This window comes from Dryobates pubescens, chromosome Z (genome assembly GCF_014839835.1).
Source record: "Dryobates pubescens isolate bDryPub1 chromosome Z, bDryPub1.pri, whole genome shotgun sequence".
NCBI classification, from domain to species: domain Eukaryota; kingdom Metazoa; phylum Chordata; class Aves; order Piciformes; family Picidae; genus Dryobates; species Dryobates pubescens.
The window spans coordinates 133,394,795-133,409,989 of record NC_071657.1 but is presented as its reverse complement, the minus strand read 5'-3'; the positions used below and the strand labels follow the sequence as shown (position 1 = coordinate 133,409,989).

At 48.5% G+C, this 15,195-nt stretch overlaps 1 protein-coding gene across 1 annotated transcript in view; it reads right to left on the bottom strand.

The window, feature by feature from the left end:
- ANO2 (anoctamin 2) overlaps positions 1-15,195 on the bottom strand; it is a 169,858-nt gene that overhangs the window by 20,720 nt on the left and 133,943 nt on the right. The window contains exons 18-20 of the mRNA XM_054177870.1: positions 11,776-11,833; positions 9,124-9,224; positions 3,489-3,637 (exon numbers count right to left, since the gene is read on the bottom strand). Coding sequence (XP_054033845.1) covers positions 3,489-3,637; positions 9,124-9,224; positions 11,776-11,833 — 308 coding nt within the window. The remainder of the gene's footprint in view (positions 1-3,488; positions 3,638-9,123; positions 9,225-11,775; positions 11,834-15,195) is intronic.

Below are 15,195 nucleotides of genomic sequence, written 5' to 3'. Positions count from 1 at the left end.
TCAGCATCTCAGCTTGATGCCCTTTACCACAACCCCAGCTGACAGCCTCAGAGCTTCCTGTTGGTGTGGGTGGTCTGAGTCACTCTGCAGTGAATCCGACAGCTGAGTGCAGGGATAAGGACCCAGGTCAAGAAACGAGCTGGGGAGGTGCAGCTTGGGTTTCATTTGCTGCACATTTGTCTTGAATCCCACAGGCTGGGCACAGCCTCACTGTGAAATGAGGGCTCAGTGAGCTTGAGAAGCTAATTATAGAATCCTAGAATTGTTAGGGTTGGAAAGGACCTCAAGGATCAGCCAGTTCCAAGCTCCCTATCATGGGCAGGGACACCTCACACTACATCAGATTGCCCAGAGCCACATCCAGCCTGGCCCTAAAAACTTCCAGGGATGAGGCTTCCACCACCTCCCTGGGCAACCTGTGCCAGTGTCTCACCACCCTCATGGGGAAGAACTTCTTCCTAACATCCAATCTGAATCTACCCATTTCTAGTTTTGCTCCAGTCCCCCTAGTCCTATCCCTACCTGACACCCCCAGAAGTCCCTCCCCAGATACTGGAAGGCCACAATAAAGTCTCCTCAAAGCCTTCTCTTCTCTGAATTGAAAAACCCAAATTCTCTCAGCCTGCCCTCATAGGAGAGGAGCTCCAGCCCTCTGATCCTCCTCATGGAACTTCTCTGGGCATGTTCCAGCACCTCCAGAGCCTTCCTGTACTAGGGGCTCCAGAACTGGACACAGCACTCCAGGTGGGGTCTCACCAGAGTGGAGCAGAGGGGGAGAATCACCTCCCTTGCTCTGCTGGCTCTGTTTCTCTTGATGCAGCCCAGGATGGGATTGGCTTTCTGGACTGCAAGGTCACACTGCTGGCTCATGCTGAGCTTCTCATCCACCAGCACCCCCAGGTCCTTTTCTTCAGGGCTGCTCTCAAGCCAGTCCCTGCCCAGCCTATATCAGTGCTTGGGTTTGGCCCAATAATTCTGAGGGAGATGAAGGCAGGTGAGGGCTTCATTATACCAACTTCACAGCATCACAGAAGTCAAAGTTTGGATCTATAAAAGAGATCCCAAATCTGTCATAATGTAAAGTACCTCATCTACAGATACAATTTTACATATCTACATAAATACAGCATCATATGCTACCCTCCCCACCTGTACTTACAAATAAAATCTAGAAATCAGCATAGTTATTTCTCTCTGTGTAGACAAACTATACATGGTATTTGCTTTTTGTAGCTATGAAAAGGCTTCTCTTTCAGTGGCTTGTTAAAATAGGAGTTTGTCACACAACATTTGGAATGGAATGGAATGGAATGGAATGGAATGGAATGGAATGGAATAGAATAGAATAGAATAGAATAGAATAGAATAGAATAGAATAGAATAGAATAGAATAGAATAGAATAGAATAGAATAGAATAGAATAGAATAGAATAGAATAGAATAGAATAGGAGTAGATGAGGTTGGAAGAGACCTTTGAGATCATCGAGTCCAACCTATCATCCAACACTATCTAAACAACTAAACCATGGCACCAAGCATCCCATCAAGTCTAAACACCTCCAGTGATGGTGACTCCACCACCTCCCTGGGCAGCACATTCCAATGGCCAGTCTCTCTTTCTGGGAAGAAATTCTTCCTAACATCCAGCCTAAACCTCCCCTGGCATAGCTTGAGACTGTGTCCTCTTGTTCTGGTGCTGGTTGCCTGGGAGAAGAGACCAACCCTCATCTGGCTACAACCTCCCTTCAGGTAGTTGTAGACAGCAGATATTTAATGGATATCTGAGTGTAGTTCACATGCTTATTGACAAGCTGTGATTATCCCCTGGTTACTTTTATGCCCTAAACTTTGGGTTTGCCTGGATTATTTCTCTCCATCCTCCTCCCTTACCCATGCCATTCCTCCTTTTTCTTTCCCTGCCTCTCCAGGGTCTGCTCATGAGACAGGTACAGAGCTGAGGGGTGCATTGCTATTTTGGTTTATAACTAGGCACAAAGAAGCTCAATAGCCTTCTGAGGGACATTAGGAAAAGCATTGCCAGCAGGTCAAGAGAGAGGATCCTCCCCCTCTAGCCAGCACTGCTGTGATAAACCTGGAGTACTCTTTCCAGTTCTGTGCTCCCCGGTGGAAGAAGACATGGACATACCACAGTGAATCCAGTGGAGAGTCACTATGACATTGGAGGACCTGATGTATAAGGAGAAGTTGAGAGAGTTGGGATTGTTGTACCACAAGAAGAGAACATTCAGAGTGATCTTGACAACGTGTTCATATAGCTCTTGGATGGATTAAAGCAGGCAAAGCTAGAGTTTTCCTTCAGGGTACCCAGTGAAAGGAAAAGAGGCAAAGGGCACAAACTGAAACAGAGGAAAGGCAATTTAAAGGTGGTCCAACGTTACAATAGGGTTCACAGAATAGTGAAGCCCTGGAAATATTCAAAGCCTAACTGGACAGCTGGGCAAGTCCCTGAGCAACCTACTCTATCTGAGCTTGCTTTGAGCAGAGGGTTTGATTAGATCCCCTTAAGTCCTTTCCAGCTTTATCTGTTCTGTGATTCTGTGGGTAATTGGTTTCTCTGCAGTTTTCTCAGCTGGGAACAGTGGACTCTCATGGTATGAATAGTAACAGGATCAGAGGATCACAGGATGTTAAGGGTTGGAAGAGACCTCTGGAGATGTTCGAGTCCAACCCCCCTGCCAGAGCATAGAATCTAGCACAGGTCACACAGGAATGCATCCATATGGGTCTGGAAAGTCTTCAGAGAAGGAGACTCCACAACCTCTCTGAGGAGCCTGTTGCAGGGCTCTGTCACCCTTACAGTAAAGAAGTTCTTCCTCATGTGGAGGTGGAACTTCCTGTGCTGTAGTTTCCATCCATTGCCCCTTGTCCTATCCCAGTATCACACAGTATCACAGTAACTAAGGTTGGAAGAGACCCCAAGGATCATCAAGTCCAACCTGTTCCAACAGACCTCACAACTAGATCATAGCACCAAGCGCCACGTCCAATCTCCCCCTGAACACCTCCAGGGACGGCGACTCCACCACCTCCCTGGGCAGCACATTCCAATGACGAATGACTCGCTCAGTGAAGAACTTTTTCCTCACCTCGAGTCTAAACCTCCCCTGACACAACTTGAGACTGTGTCCCCTTGTTCTGGTGCTGGTTGCCTGGGCACAAGTGAGCAGAGGCTGCCCCTTCATTCCTGACCCCCAGCCCTCAGATATTTATAGACATTGATTGGATCCCCTCTCAGTCTTCTCCTCTCCAGACTAAAACAGATATTAGTACTCATCATAGTTGCTATGCTGGTAATGCCACAGACTCATGGTCCTGCTGTTTTGCATGTACTTTCTGCAAACTGCCTGTATTTGAGGCTTTCTCCTACTTTATCATGCCAATTTATGACATGCTGTCTTGTGACATACCTGGTCCCCTGCTAAGCTATGGTTACTGCAGAAAGGAAAAGGCCATCCAGCACACTTACTCATTTCCATGTATTCTGGAGTCAGCCCAGTGAAAGGTTCCAAGATATAGTCGAGATCCCATTGCTGAGGGTCCTTTGATTGGTTGGTGTCCACTTCTTTTGGCTCAGTTCTTTCATCCTTCAGCTTCCTGAAGAGCTTCTTTAGCTTTCTAAGGAACAAAAGCTCAGACTGAACCTTTCCCCCGCGAGGGGAGCAACACAAAATGTGTACCACATTATTTTGGTGCCTCCCAGGTTTTGTTTCCACCATCCTCTGAACTTCTGATGCTGCTAGGAGCAGCAATCCTTGTGTTCCTGTGTCAAGAAAGAAGCTACAACAGCATAATGCTGTTAAAATGGAGTTGAACTGAACAGAGAATGGAATGGAATGGAATGGAATGGAATGGAATGGAATGGAATGGAATGGAATAGAATAGAATAGAATAGAATAGAATAGAATAGAATTGAATTGAATTAACAAGGTTGGAAAAGACCTCAGAGATCATCAAGTCCAACCTATCAGCCAACACCATCTAATCAACTAAACCATGGCACCAAGCACCCCATCCATTGATGGAGACTCCACCACCTCCCTGGGCAGCACATTCCAATGGCCAATCTCTCTTTGTGGGAAAAACTTCTTCCTAACCTCCAGCCTAAACCTCCCCTGGTGCAGCTTGAGACTGTGTCCTCTTGTTCTGGTGCTGGTTGCCTGGGAGAAGAGACCAACCCCCACCTAGTTACTTGTCAGTCCCAAGATCACAAGGCTGCAAAAAGCAGCAGATCAACTCCAGCTTTTGCTCCAGGTGCAGCTAGGTTGTAGCTTTGCAGAGTTAGATAGAGTTGGCTTGATGGTCAGGAAGATCTTTTCAAGCATTGATATAGGCTGGGCAGTGACTGGCTTGAGAGCAGCCCTGAAGAAAAGGACCTGGGGGTGCTGGTGGATGAGAAGCTCAGCATGAGCCAGCAGTGAGCACTTGTAGCCCAGAAAGCCAATCCCATCCTGGGCTGCATCAAGAGAAGTGTGGCCAGCAGGTCGAGGGAGGTGATTCTCCCCCTCTGCTCCACTCTGGTGAGACCCCACCTGGAGTACTGTGTCCAGTTCTGGAGCCCCTAGTACAGGAAGGATCTGGAGGTGCTGGAACATGTCCAGAGAAGGGTCATGAGGATGATCAGAGGGCTGGAGCTGCTCCTATGGAGACAGCCTGAGGGAGTTGGGGTTGTTCAGTCTGGAGAAGAGAAGACTCCCAGGAGACCTTATTGTGGCCTTCCAGTATCTGAAGGGGGCTACAAGAAAGCTGAGGAGGGACTTTTTAGGCTGTAAGGTAGGGATAGGACTAGGGGGAATGGAGCAAAACTAGAAATGGGTAGATTCAGATTGGATGTTAGGAAGAAGTTTTTCCCCATGAGGGTGCTGAGAGACTGGCACAGGTTGCCCAGGGAGGTGGTGGAAGCCTCATCCCTGGAGGTTTTTAAGGCCAGGCTGGATGTGGCTCTGGGCAATCTCATCTAGTGTGAGATGTCCCTGCCCATGGCAGAGGGGTTGGAACTGGCTGATCCTTGAGGTCCCTTCCAACCCTAACAATTGATTCTATGATTCATCAGGGAACATCTGCAACACTTGGGCACTATATTTGCTCTAACCAGATTCTGTTGGTAGCCATTTTACCCATTTTCAACAAAAGGGTAGGGAGCTTTAAAATGCCTTACCAAGAAAGATGGTAAATTCACCTCCTACCTCATGCAAACACAGACATTTCAAGACACTATATTTCCTCTCCTCTCCTCTGCTTTTATGGCAATCAAGGGAACTTGTCCTTGACAGAAGTGATGTACTATTCAGAGGGTAGGAGACCAGGGACTGGATTTAAAACAACCAAAGAATCCCCAGGATGCTCTTCCAGCATACCCCAATTAATTTCCTAATGTGAGGGGCTCTCAAAGGACAGCAAACAATAAGTTCAAGGCAGTGTTGATTTCTGGTCCAATAAAATGCAATGAGCTATAAATGTCCCTCACGTTTCAGTGGGCAGATGAGGTTGAAGAGCTCACTGCTCACTGTCACTGTGCAGCAGCTGAGATAAAGTTTGGGTGTGTTCAGCTATGAAGCCCATACATATGTGACTTAATCCTCTGCCTACAGCACTATGGAGTTGAATTATGGAGTTGAATTATGGAGTTGAATGCATACAGAGGACTTCCCTGAGGACCCAGTAACTAAAGCAAGAGTTGTTGTTTCTAATGTTTGTTTGGGAATTCACTCTATCCAGGGCTCAGATTCCCAGGATGATTTCTAGTTTTTCATCTGGCTATCTATAAGCCAGGTGCTGGTGGAGGAGAAGCTCAACAGGAGCTCTCAGTGTGCACTTGCAGCCCGGAAAGCCAAGCAGATCCTGGGCTGCAGCAAGAGAAGTGTGGCCAGCAGGTCAAGGGAGGTGATTCTCCCCCTCTGCTCAGCTCTGGTGAGACCCCACCTGGATTACTGCCTCCAGTTCCGGAGCCCCTATTACAAGAGGGATCTGGAGGTGCTGGAAGGTGTCCAGAGAAGGGCCACAAGGATGATCAGAGGGCTGGAGCTGCTCTCCTGTGAGGACAGACTGAAGGAGCTGGGGCTGTTCAGTCTGGAGAAGAGAAGGCTCCAAGGTGACCTAATTGTGGCCTTCCAGTATCTGAAGGGGGCTACAAGAAGGCTGGGGAGGGACTGCTCAGGATCTCAGGTAGTGATAGGACTAGGGGGAATGGAATGAAGCTGGAGGTGGGGAGATTCAGGCTGGAGGTGAGGAGGAAGTTCTTCCCCATGAGAGTGGTGAAGCCTTGGAATGGGTTGTCCAGGGAGGTGGTTGGGGCCCTGTCCCTGGAGGTGTTTAAGCCCAGGTTGGATGAGGCTCTGGCCAGGCTGACCTAGTGTGGGGTGTCCCTGCCCATGGCAGGGGGGTTGGAACTAGATGATCCTTGTGGTCCCTTCCAACCCTGACAGTTCTATGATGCTGTGACTCTGTTCCTACAGAAACACCTTCAAGCTAAACCTTTTGATTTCACAGAAGCACAGAATGGTAGGGATTGGAAGAGACCTCTGAGAATCAGCCTAGCCCCCCTTACCAAGACAGGTTCACCTAGAGAAGGTCACATAGGAACACATCCAGGCAGGTTTGGATGTCTACCCCCTGCCTGGGCAGCCTGCTGCAGAACTCTGTCAGCTTTCTGTTTGGACTGGATCAGCCTCTGCTTTCATGAATCAAAAATAATAAACAGACTATTTGTAACGTCATAAAATCCCCATTAAAGGAGTCCAGCCTCAGTAAATCTTTGGAAGCCCAGGGAGGGGCTGGGACATCACACCAGATTTACACTGAGAAAGCTTTAAGTCTTCAACATACCAGATATCTTGGGAATGATTTAGCAGCCCTTTCTCAAAATAAACTCTCAGCTCAGTGAGATGTAGACAGAAAACAGGCTGCCGTGGTGAACTCTGACCCAGGCATAAGGAAGTGATCCATAACCCACATTGGATTTGTTTGGGAATATTCTGCTTGCTCTCTATTTAATTTGTTTCCAAAAGGAAAGGGGGGGGGGGAAAGTTTCTGCTTGAGAAGGGGAGGAAAAAAGGTTCCTCTTAAATATGTACTTTATAAGCTTTTAAGCATCACTCATCTTGGTTTCTAGTTAGCATGTTCGAGGCCTTCCTTAGGGCTGTGATCTAAAAGATACTGACACCAGAGGTGAAAGATTACAGCTTATTTCAGTGGAGTTGAGACCTGAGTGTAGACTAGACTAGACTAGAATAGAATAGAGTAGAATTAACCAGGTTGGAAAAGGCCTTCAAGACCTTTCAAGTCCAACCTATCATCCAACGCCATCTAATCAACTAAACCATGGCACCAAGCACCCCATCCATTCTCTTCCTAAACACCTCCAGTGATGGTGACTCCACCACCTCCCTGAGCAGCACATTCCAAGGGCCAATCTCTCTTTCTGGGAAGAATTTCTCCCTAACATCCAGCCTAAGCCTCCCCTGGCACAGCTTGAGACTGTGTCCTCTTGTTCTGGTGCTGGTTGCCTGGGAGAAGAAACCAATCCCCACCTGGCTGCAACCTCCCTTCAGGTAGGTTGTGCCTCCTCTTCTCCAGGCTAAGCAACCCCAGCACCCTCCGCCTCTGTAAACCAGACTCTGAATCTAATACATTTCACACACCACTGCCACCAAGAAGGAGGATTCAGTTAAACAGAAACAAAAGTGAAGCTCTCAAGAATCTGGAGTGGGACATTCTCAGTGGGTTTTTCTTGCATGAAGATCACCTTGACACTAGAGACACACCAAGAGAGATTTCTTGCTCTATTTGGAGCAGAGGACACTGCACAAAGCTTTCAGTATCAGAGAGCCACTGAACAGCATGTTAGCATGTCTCCCATCCCCTAGGTCACAGGGTCACAGCATGTTAGGGGCTGGAAGGGACCTCAAGATTTTTGAGTCCAAGGCTCCTGCCTGAGCAGGACCATAGAATCTAGTGCGGGTTGCACAGGCATGCATCCAGGTGGGGCTTGAAAGTCTCTAGAGAAGATGACTCCACAAGCCCTCTGGGCAGATCTGTGACCATTGCCCCTTGCCCTATCCCAGGGCACGAGTGAGCAGAGGCTGTTCCTTCCTTCCTGACACCCAGCCCTCATATATTGATGGACATTGATTAGATCCCCTCTTCGTCTTCTCTCCAGACTAAACAGCCCCAGGTCTCTCAACCCCTCCTCATAGGGCAGTGCTCCAGTCCCTTAATCACCTTTGTAGCCCTCTGTTGGACTCTCTCCAGTAGATCCCTGTCCCTCTTGAATTGGGGAGCCCAGAACTGGATGCAATATTCCAGGTGAGGTCTCACCAGGGCAGAGTAGAGGGGGAGGAGAACCTCCCTGGATCTGCTGGTCACACTCCTCTTAATGCACCCCAGGATCCCATTGGCCATCTTGGCCACCAGGGCACATTGCTGTCCCATGGAGAGCTTCTTGCCCACCAGCACTCCCAGCTCCTTCTCCACAGGGCTGCTCTCTAGCAGATCACCTCCTAACCTGTACTGGTGCAGTTTATTATTCCTCCCCAGGTGCAGGACTCTGCCTTTTTCCTTGCTAAACCTCATTGGGTTCCTCTTTGCCCAACCATACAGTGCATCCTGCATCACCCAGTGACAGAATGACATACAGGCAGCTTAGAGATGTGTGGATTTCATCTGTAAACCCATAAAAGAGTCATAGATCAAGTAATACATTTTAACATCTTTTATGAGCTATTGCTTTTCTCCATGCCATCCCTCCTCCACTTTACACTAATTTGTATTCAGTGCTGCTAGCACAAAAGCCCCTCTAAGCCTTCCCAAGAGATCCATCACACCTTGCCTGTTTTCCCAGGTTTCCAAAATTAATTTGGATCAATTATTTCATCTCTTCAGTCACTTTCTTTCAGCCATTTACAGAGCAGAGAGAGCCAATTATTCCACATGAAATACAGCCAGCTCGTCCCATCGCCACCAAAGGTGGGATTTATCATGCCATTCAATTAGAAGGCACAGGAGTCAGTGGCAAAAGCCTCACTCAGCTGAATGAGGAGCGAGGCTTTCAGTTTCCAGTGTCACAGCACTGCTGCCCGGTGATGGAGCCAGGCTGAGGTACGTACGGGATTCCAATCTCGAACAGATTGTTTTGAATCAGTTGCTTTCCAAGCATGATGATGCTCAGCTGAATACAGAGTTCCATCAAGCAGCCTCCAGGAGCACACTGTAATGAAACAGAGCCACAGGGCGTGAGTTCAGTCAGAAGCACCCCCTGGAAGAGCGACCAACGTCCCTCCACGCCTGCTGCCCCCTGCCACCGATCTGTGCCGGAGCACAGAGCTCGCTGATCATAGTATCATAGGATCAGTCAGGGTTGGAAGGGACCACAAGGATCATCTAGTTCCAACCCCCCTGCCATGGGCAGGGACACCCCACACTAGATCAGGCTGGCCAGAGCCTCATCCAGCCTGGGATTAAACACCTCCAGGGACGGGGCCCCAACCACCTCCCTGGACAACCCATTCCAGGGCTTCACCACTCTCATGGGGAAGAACTTCCTCCTCACCTCCAGCCTGAATCTCCCCACCTCCAGCTTCATTCCGTTCCCCCTAGTCCTATCACTACCTGAGGTCCTGATCATTGCAGCTCCATCTTGAACAAGGCATTCCATCCCCAGCCACAAAACTGCAGTGTGGAAACCCATGCAGAGGGCTGAAATAATTACCTGTGCCCTGGGGCTACCCTGGTTCCCTTTCAGATGTTTACTACATAATCAATGTAATAAAGATAATGCAGGATCACCAATCCACTTGCAACCTGATGTCTCCCAAGAGGGCAGAAAGTCTTCAATCTTGCAAAGACTTCTGTGCAAGCTTTAATTGCAAAACCTGGAGTGGCATCGATTGGTTTTTCAAAGGAAAGCCCCCAGCAGTTAAAAGGAAGTAGGAAGAAACACACCATAGTTTACACATAGCACAAATAAATGGCTAGAGCTTTACAGGCTGTTCAATTTGCTAGGCTTCCAGACATCTACAGAACATGAAGCCACATCCAAGTTCCTGCTGTGCTGTTAGTTTACCAAGAGCCCTAGTCAAATAGTTGAATCTGTTGAACAACCTCATGGTAAGCTACAGACTTGGGGATGTGTGGCTGCAAAGCTGCAACTCTGAGAGGGACCTGGGGGTGTTGGTTGGTAGTTGATTAAATATGAGTCAGCAGTGTGCCCAGGTGGCCAAGAAAGCCAGTGGCATCCTGGCTTGGGTTAGAAACTCTGTGGTCAGCAGGAATTAGGGAGGTGATCATCTCCCTGCGCTCAGCTCTGCTGAGGCCACACCTCAAGTGCTGTGTTCAGTTCTGGGCCCCTCACTACAGGAAGGACATTGAGGTGCTGAAGCATGTCCAGAGAAGGGCAATGAGGATGCCTGGAACACATGGCCTGTGAGGAGGAGCTGAGGGAGTTGGGGTTATACAGAATGGGGAAGAGTAGGATGAGGGGAGACCTCATAGCCCTCTACAGCTACCTGAAGGGAGGTTGGAGCAAGAAGGGGACAGCCTCTTCTCCTTGGTGTTAAGTGACAAGACCAGAGGAAATGCTTCCAAGCTATGCCAGGGGAAGTTCAGGCTGGATATTGGGAAATATTTCTCACTGAGAGGGTTCTCAAACATTGGAATAGTCTGCCCAGGGCAGTGGTGGAGTCACCATCCCTGGAGGTGTCCAAATGCTTTGTGGACCTGGTGCTTAGGGACAGGGTTTAGCATTGACCCTAAACTGGGTTGGAGGTTGGACTGGATGATCCTGGAGGTCTCTTTCAAGCAGGTGCTGTTTGTGATTCTGTTTGTGCCTAGTTGTAAAGCACAGAATTGGTGAAGCTTCACCTAAGACTCTGAAGTACTCAGAGCTGAAGAAAGAGGACCTACAGGTGCCTCAGAGGGAAAAACTGGATTTTGCCTGTTTGTGTTGAATACTTAATCACAGTATCACAGCATCACCAAGGTTGGAAGAGACCTTGAGGATCATCAAGTCCAACCTGTCACCACAGACCTCACGACTAGACCATGGCACCAAGTGCCACGTCCAGTCCCCTCTTGAACACCTCCAGGGACGGTGACTCCACCACCTCCCTGGGCAGCACATTCCAATGACGAATGACTCTCTCAGTGAAGAACTTTCTCCTCACCTCCATCCTAAACCTCCCCTGGGGCAGCTTGAGACTGTGTCCCCTTGTTCTGGTGCTGGTTACCTGGGAGAAGAGACCAACCCCTTCCTGGCTACAACCTCCCTTCAGGTAGTTGTGGACAGTAATGAGGTCACCCCTGAGCCTCCTCTGCTCCAGGCTAAACAATCCCAGCTCCCTCAGCCTCTCCTCACAGGGCTGTGCTCCAGACCCCTCCCCAGCCTTGTTCCCCTTCTCTGGACACATTCAAGTGTCTCGATGTCCTTCCTAAACTGAGGGGCCCAGAACTGGACACAGGACTCAAGGTGTGGCCTAACCAATGCAGAGTCCAGGGGCACAATGACTTCCCTGCTCCTGCTGGCCACACTGTTCCTAATACAGGCCAGGATGCTGTTGGACTGCTTGGCCACCTGGGCACACTGCTGGCTTATGTTTAGGCAGCTGTCAATCAGCTTTAACTTGTCTTCTGCTTTTCCCTTATTGCCTATTGTTTTAAACTGTCTTCTGGTTTACCCTTATTGTCTAAACTCCACTGAAATACCCTGTAACTTCTCTTTTGTTTGCTAAGGGGCTTTCAGTTTGAATTTCAAGTGTGCTTACCTCTTCCATTCGATAGCCATCAAACACATACACATAATGACCAGGGCGGCCAACAAACCTGAAAGCAATAAGAATAGATGAAACAGTGTAAAAACAGGGGGGAATAGTGAATTCTAACAACATACATGATCATTCATATTAGCTACAATATTCCAGGGTTAGCTCTTTAAACATGAATTTCAAAATACCTGACTCCTATACAACACTGTTAGGCCTCTACCAATGTCTTGAACACATTTGGGTCAGGGCAATCCAAAGCACTGATATAGGCTGGGCAGGGAATGGCTTGAGACCAGCCCTGAAGAAAAGGACTTGGGGATGCTGGTGGATGAGAAGCTCAACATGAGCCAGCAGTGAGCACTTGCAGCCCAGAAAGCATCAAGAGAAGCAGAGCCAGCAGGTCCAGGGAGGTGATTCTTCCCTCTGCTCACTCTGGTGAGACCCCACCTGGAGTGCTGCATCCAGTTCTGGAGCCTCTATTACAAGAAAGATCTGGAGTTGCTGGAACCTGTCCAGAGAAGGGCCACAAGGATGATCAGAGGGTTGGAGCTCCTCTGTTATGAGGACAGACTCAGAGAGTTGGGGCTAATCAGTGTGGAGAAGAGAAGGCTCTAAGCAGACCTTATTGTGGCCTTCCAGCATCTGAAAGAGGCTCCAAGAAAGCTGGGGAGGGACTTTTTAGGGTGCCAGGGAGTGATAGGACTGGAGGGAATGGAACAAAACTAGAAATGGGCAGATTCAGATTGGATGTTAGGAAGAAATTATACAGCATGAGGGTGGTGAGACACTGGCACAGGTTGCCCAGGGAGGTGGTGGAAGCCTCATCCCTGGAGGTTTTTGCAGCCAGGCTGGATGTGGCTCTGAGCAACATGCTCCAGTGTGAGGTGAGGGCCCTGTCCCTGGAGGTGTTTAAGCCCAGGTTTGATGAGGTTCTGGCCAGGCTGACCTAGTGTGGGGTGTCCCTGCCCATGTCATGGGGGTTGGAACTGGCTGATCCTTGAGGTCCCTTCCAACCCTGATGATTCTATGAAATAATAGTAATCCTTTTATTTGGTTTTTCTGTGCTAAAAATAGTAATAATCTCCCTCTCTTGATTAGAAATCACAAACAAAACTGGGAACACATATCCTAATTCACATTCTCTTGTATCTGAGTGTCACAGAATCGTAGAATGACCTAGGCTGGAAGAGACCTTAGAGATCATCTGCTACAACCTGCCCTCCCTGGGCAGGGATACCTCTCCACTAGACTCTGCTGCTGCAGGCCTCACCCTACCTGGCTTTGAATACCCCCCCAGGGAGGAGGTATGCACAACCTCCCTGAACAACCTATTGCAGAGTCCCACCACCATCATCCTGAAGAACTTCTTCCTAAGATCCAGTCTAAACCTACTCTCCCTCAGATTCAAGCCATTCACCCTTGTCCTATTTCTAGACACTCTTATGAGAAGCCCCTCTCCAGGCTACCTGAAGGATCCCTTCAGCTACTGGAAGGCAGCTCTAAGGTCTTCCTGGAGTCTTCTGTTCTCCAGGCTGAACAACCCCAGCTCCCTCAGCCTATCCTCTCAGCAGAGGCCTCTACATAATTGCAGTAATTTTATTTGTGTGCTAGTTTATTTTTCTGTGCTAAAGAATCATGATAACCTCCCTCTCTTGACTAGAAATCACAAAGAAAACTGGGGACACATCTTCTAATTCTCTTGCATCTGAGTAATGGCCTGAATGGAGTTATTACAAATCTGTACACAGTCAAAGCTCTTCTGACTACACAGGAAGAAAGGGTGAGGTTTAATTTATTATAGCCATGTAGCACAAGAAAAAGGAATGGTTGATAAAGAAACAAAAAGTCAGTGATACGGACGGAAGTTGTCCTCCCCCTCTACTCTGCCCTGCTGAGACCTCATCTTCAGTACTGCATTCAGTTCTGGACTCCCCAGTTCAAGAGGGACAGGGATCTGCTGGAGAGGGTCCAGCAAAGGGCTACCAGGATGATTAGGGGACTGGAGCACTGCCTGGTGAGGAGAGGATGAGAGACCTGGGGCTCTTTATTCTGGAAAAGAGAAGACTTAGAGGGGATTTAACAAATGCCTATAAATATCTGAGGGCTGGGGGTCAGGAGGGAGGGGACAGCCTCTGCTCAGTTCCACCCTGTGATAGGACAAGGAGCAACGGACGTAAGCTGCAGTACAGGAGATCCCACCTCAGCACAAGGGGGAACTTCACTGTAAGGATCACAGAGTCCTGGAACAGGCTGCCCAGAGAGGTTGTGGAGTCTGCACCTCTGGAGACTTTCAAGGCCTGTCTGGATGTGTTCCTTTGTGACCTGAGCTGGTTTGTATGGTCCTGCTCGGGCTGTATGCGACTGTGAGCAACCTGATGTAGTGTGAGGTGTCCCTGCCCACGGCAGGGGGGTTGGAACTAGGTGATCTTTGGAAGCCCCTTCCAACCCCTGACATGATCCTGTGATATTTTTTTCATTAATATCTTCCAATATTTACAGCTGCTGGTGAAATGTCTCATGAATTCTTAAATCCATGGTGTTGAGCAGCATGACTCAAAGAGCATAGATTAACAATCTTCACAGCCCCCCAAAGGAACAGAGGGGGGCGGGGGGGGGAATGTAAAATTGGTATGAAACAGAATCCAGAGGATGTTTTAAACAACTTTTTTTCCTTGCAAACAATCATTTTGAAGCTGTCCATTCAAGAACATGTGTTATGCTGTGGATAGCAGGCTCCCAAAAGGCACCGATGCTGAACCCGTAGGAAATCACACTTCTTTAGCAGGACAGCTGAATGAGCTCTTTGGTCAAGCAGTTCATTTGCCTGTTCGACATGCAACTTCCACTGGACTGCAATTATTTCTCAATTTTGCCTTCAGAAGAGGGAGCAGCACACACACAAGCACACACAAACCCCAAATATAAAAGCTGTTGAGAAAGTCATAGGGGAAGTGGTTCCACAACTTGAAACGGAAGAGGAAAAGCCTTCCTTTGCTAAATGATACACAGAGAACAATTTGCTGATGTGTGGAAAGTGAGAGCAGTGCCATTCCCTCAGAGATGCAGCAGCCTTTTGAAACCAAACCAAGTCATTTTCTGAGGTTATTCTTATTTTAGAAACAAATTCAAGCCAGACTCATTTCAGAATAATCACGGTATCGTAGAATTGTTAGGGGTGGAAGGCACCTCAAGGATCATCCTGTTCCAACCCCCATGACATGGGGAGAGACACCTTGCACTAGAGCAGGTTACTCAGAGTCACATCCAGCCTGGTCTTAAACACCTCCAGGGATGAGGCTTCCACCACCTCCCTGGGCAACCTGCTCCAGTGTCTCACCACCCTGTTAGGAATTTCTTCCTAACATCCAATCTGAATCTGCCCATTTCTAGTTTTGTTCCATTCCCCCTGGTCCTATCACT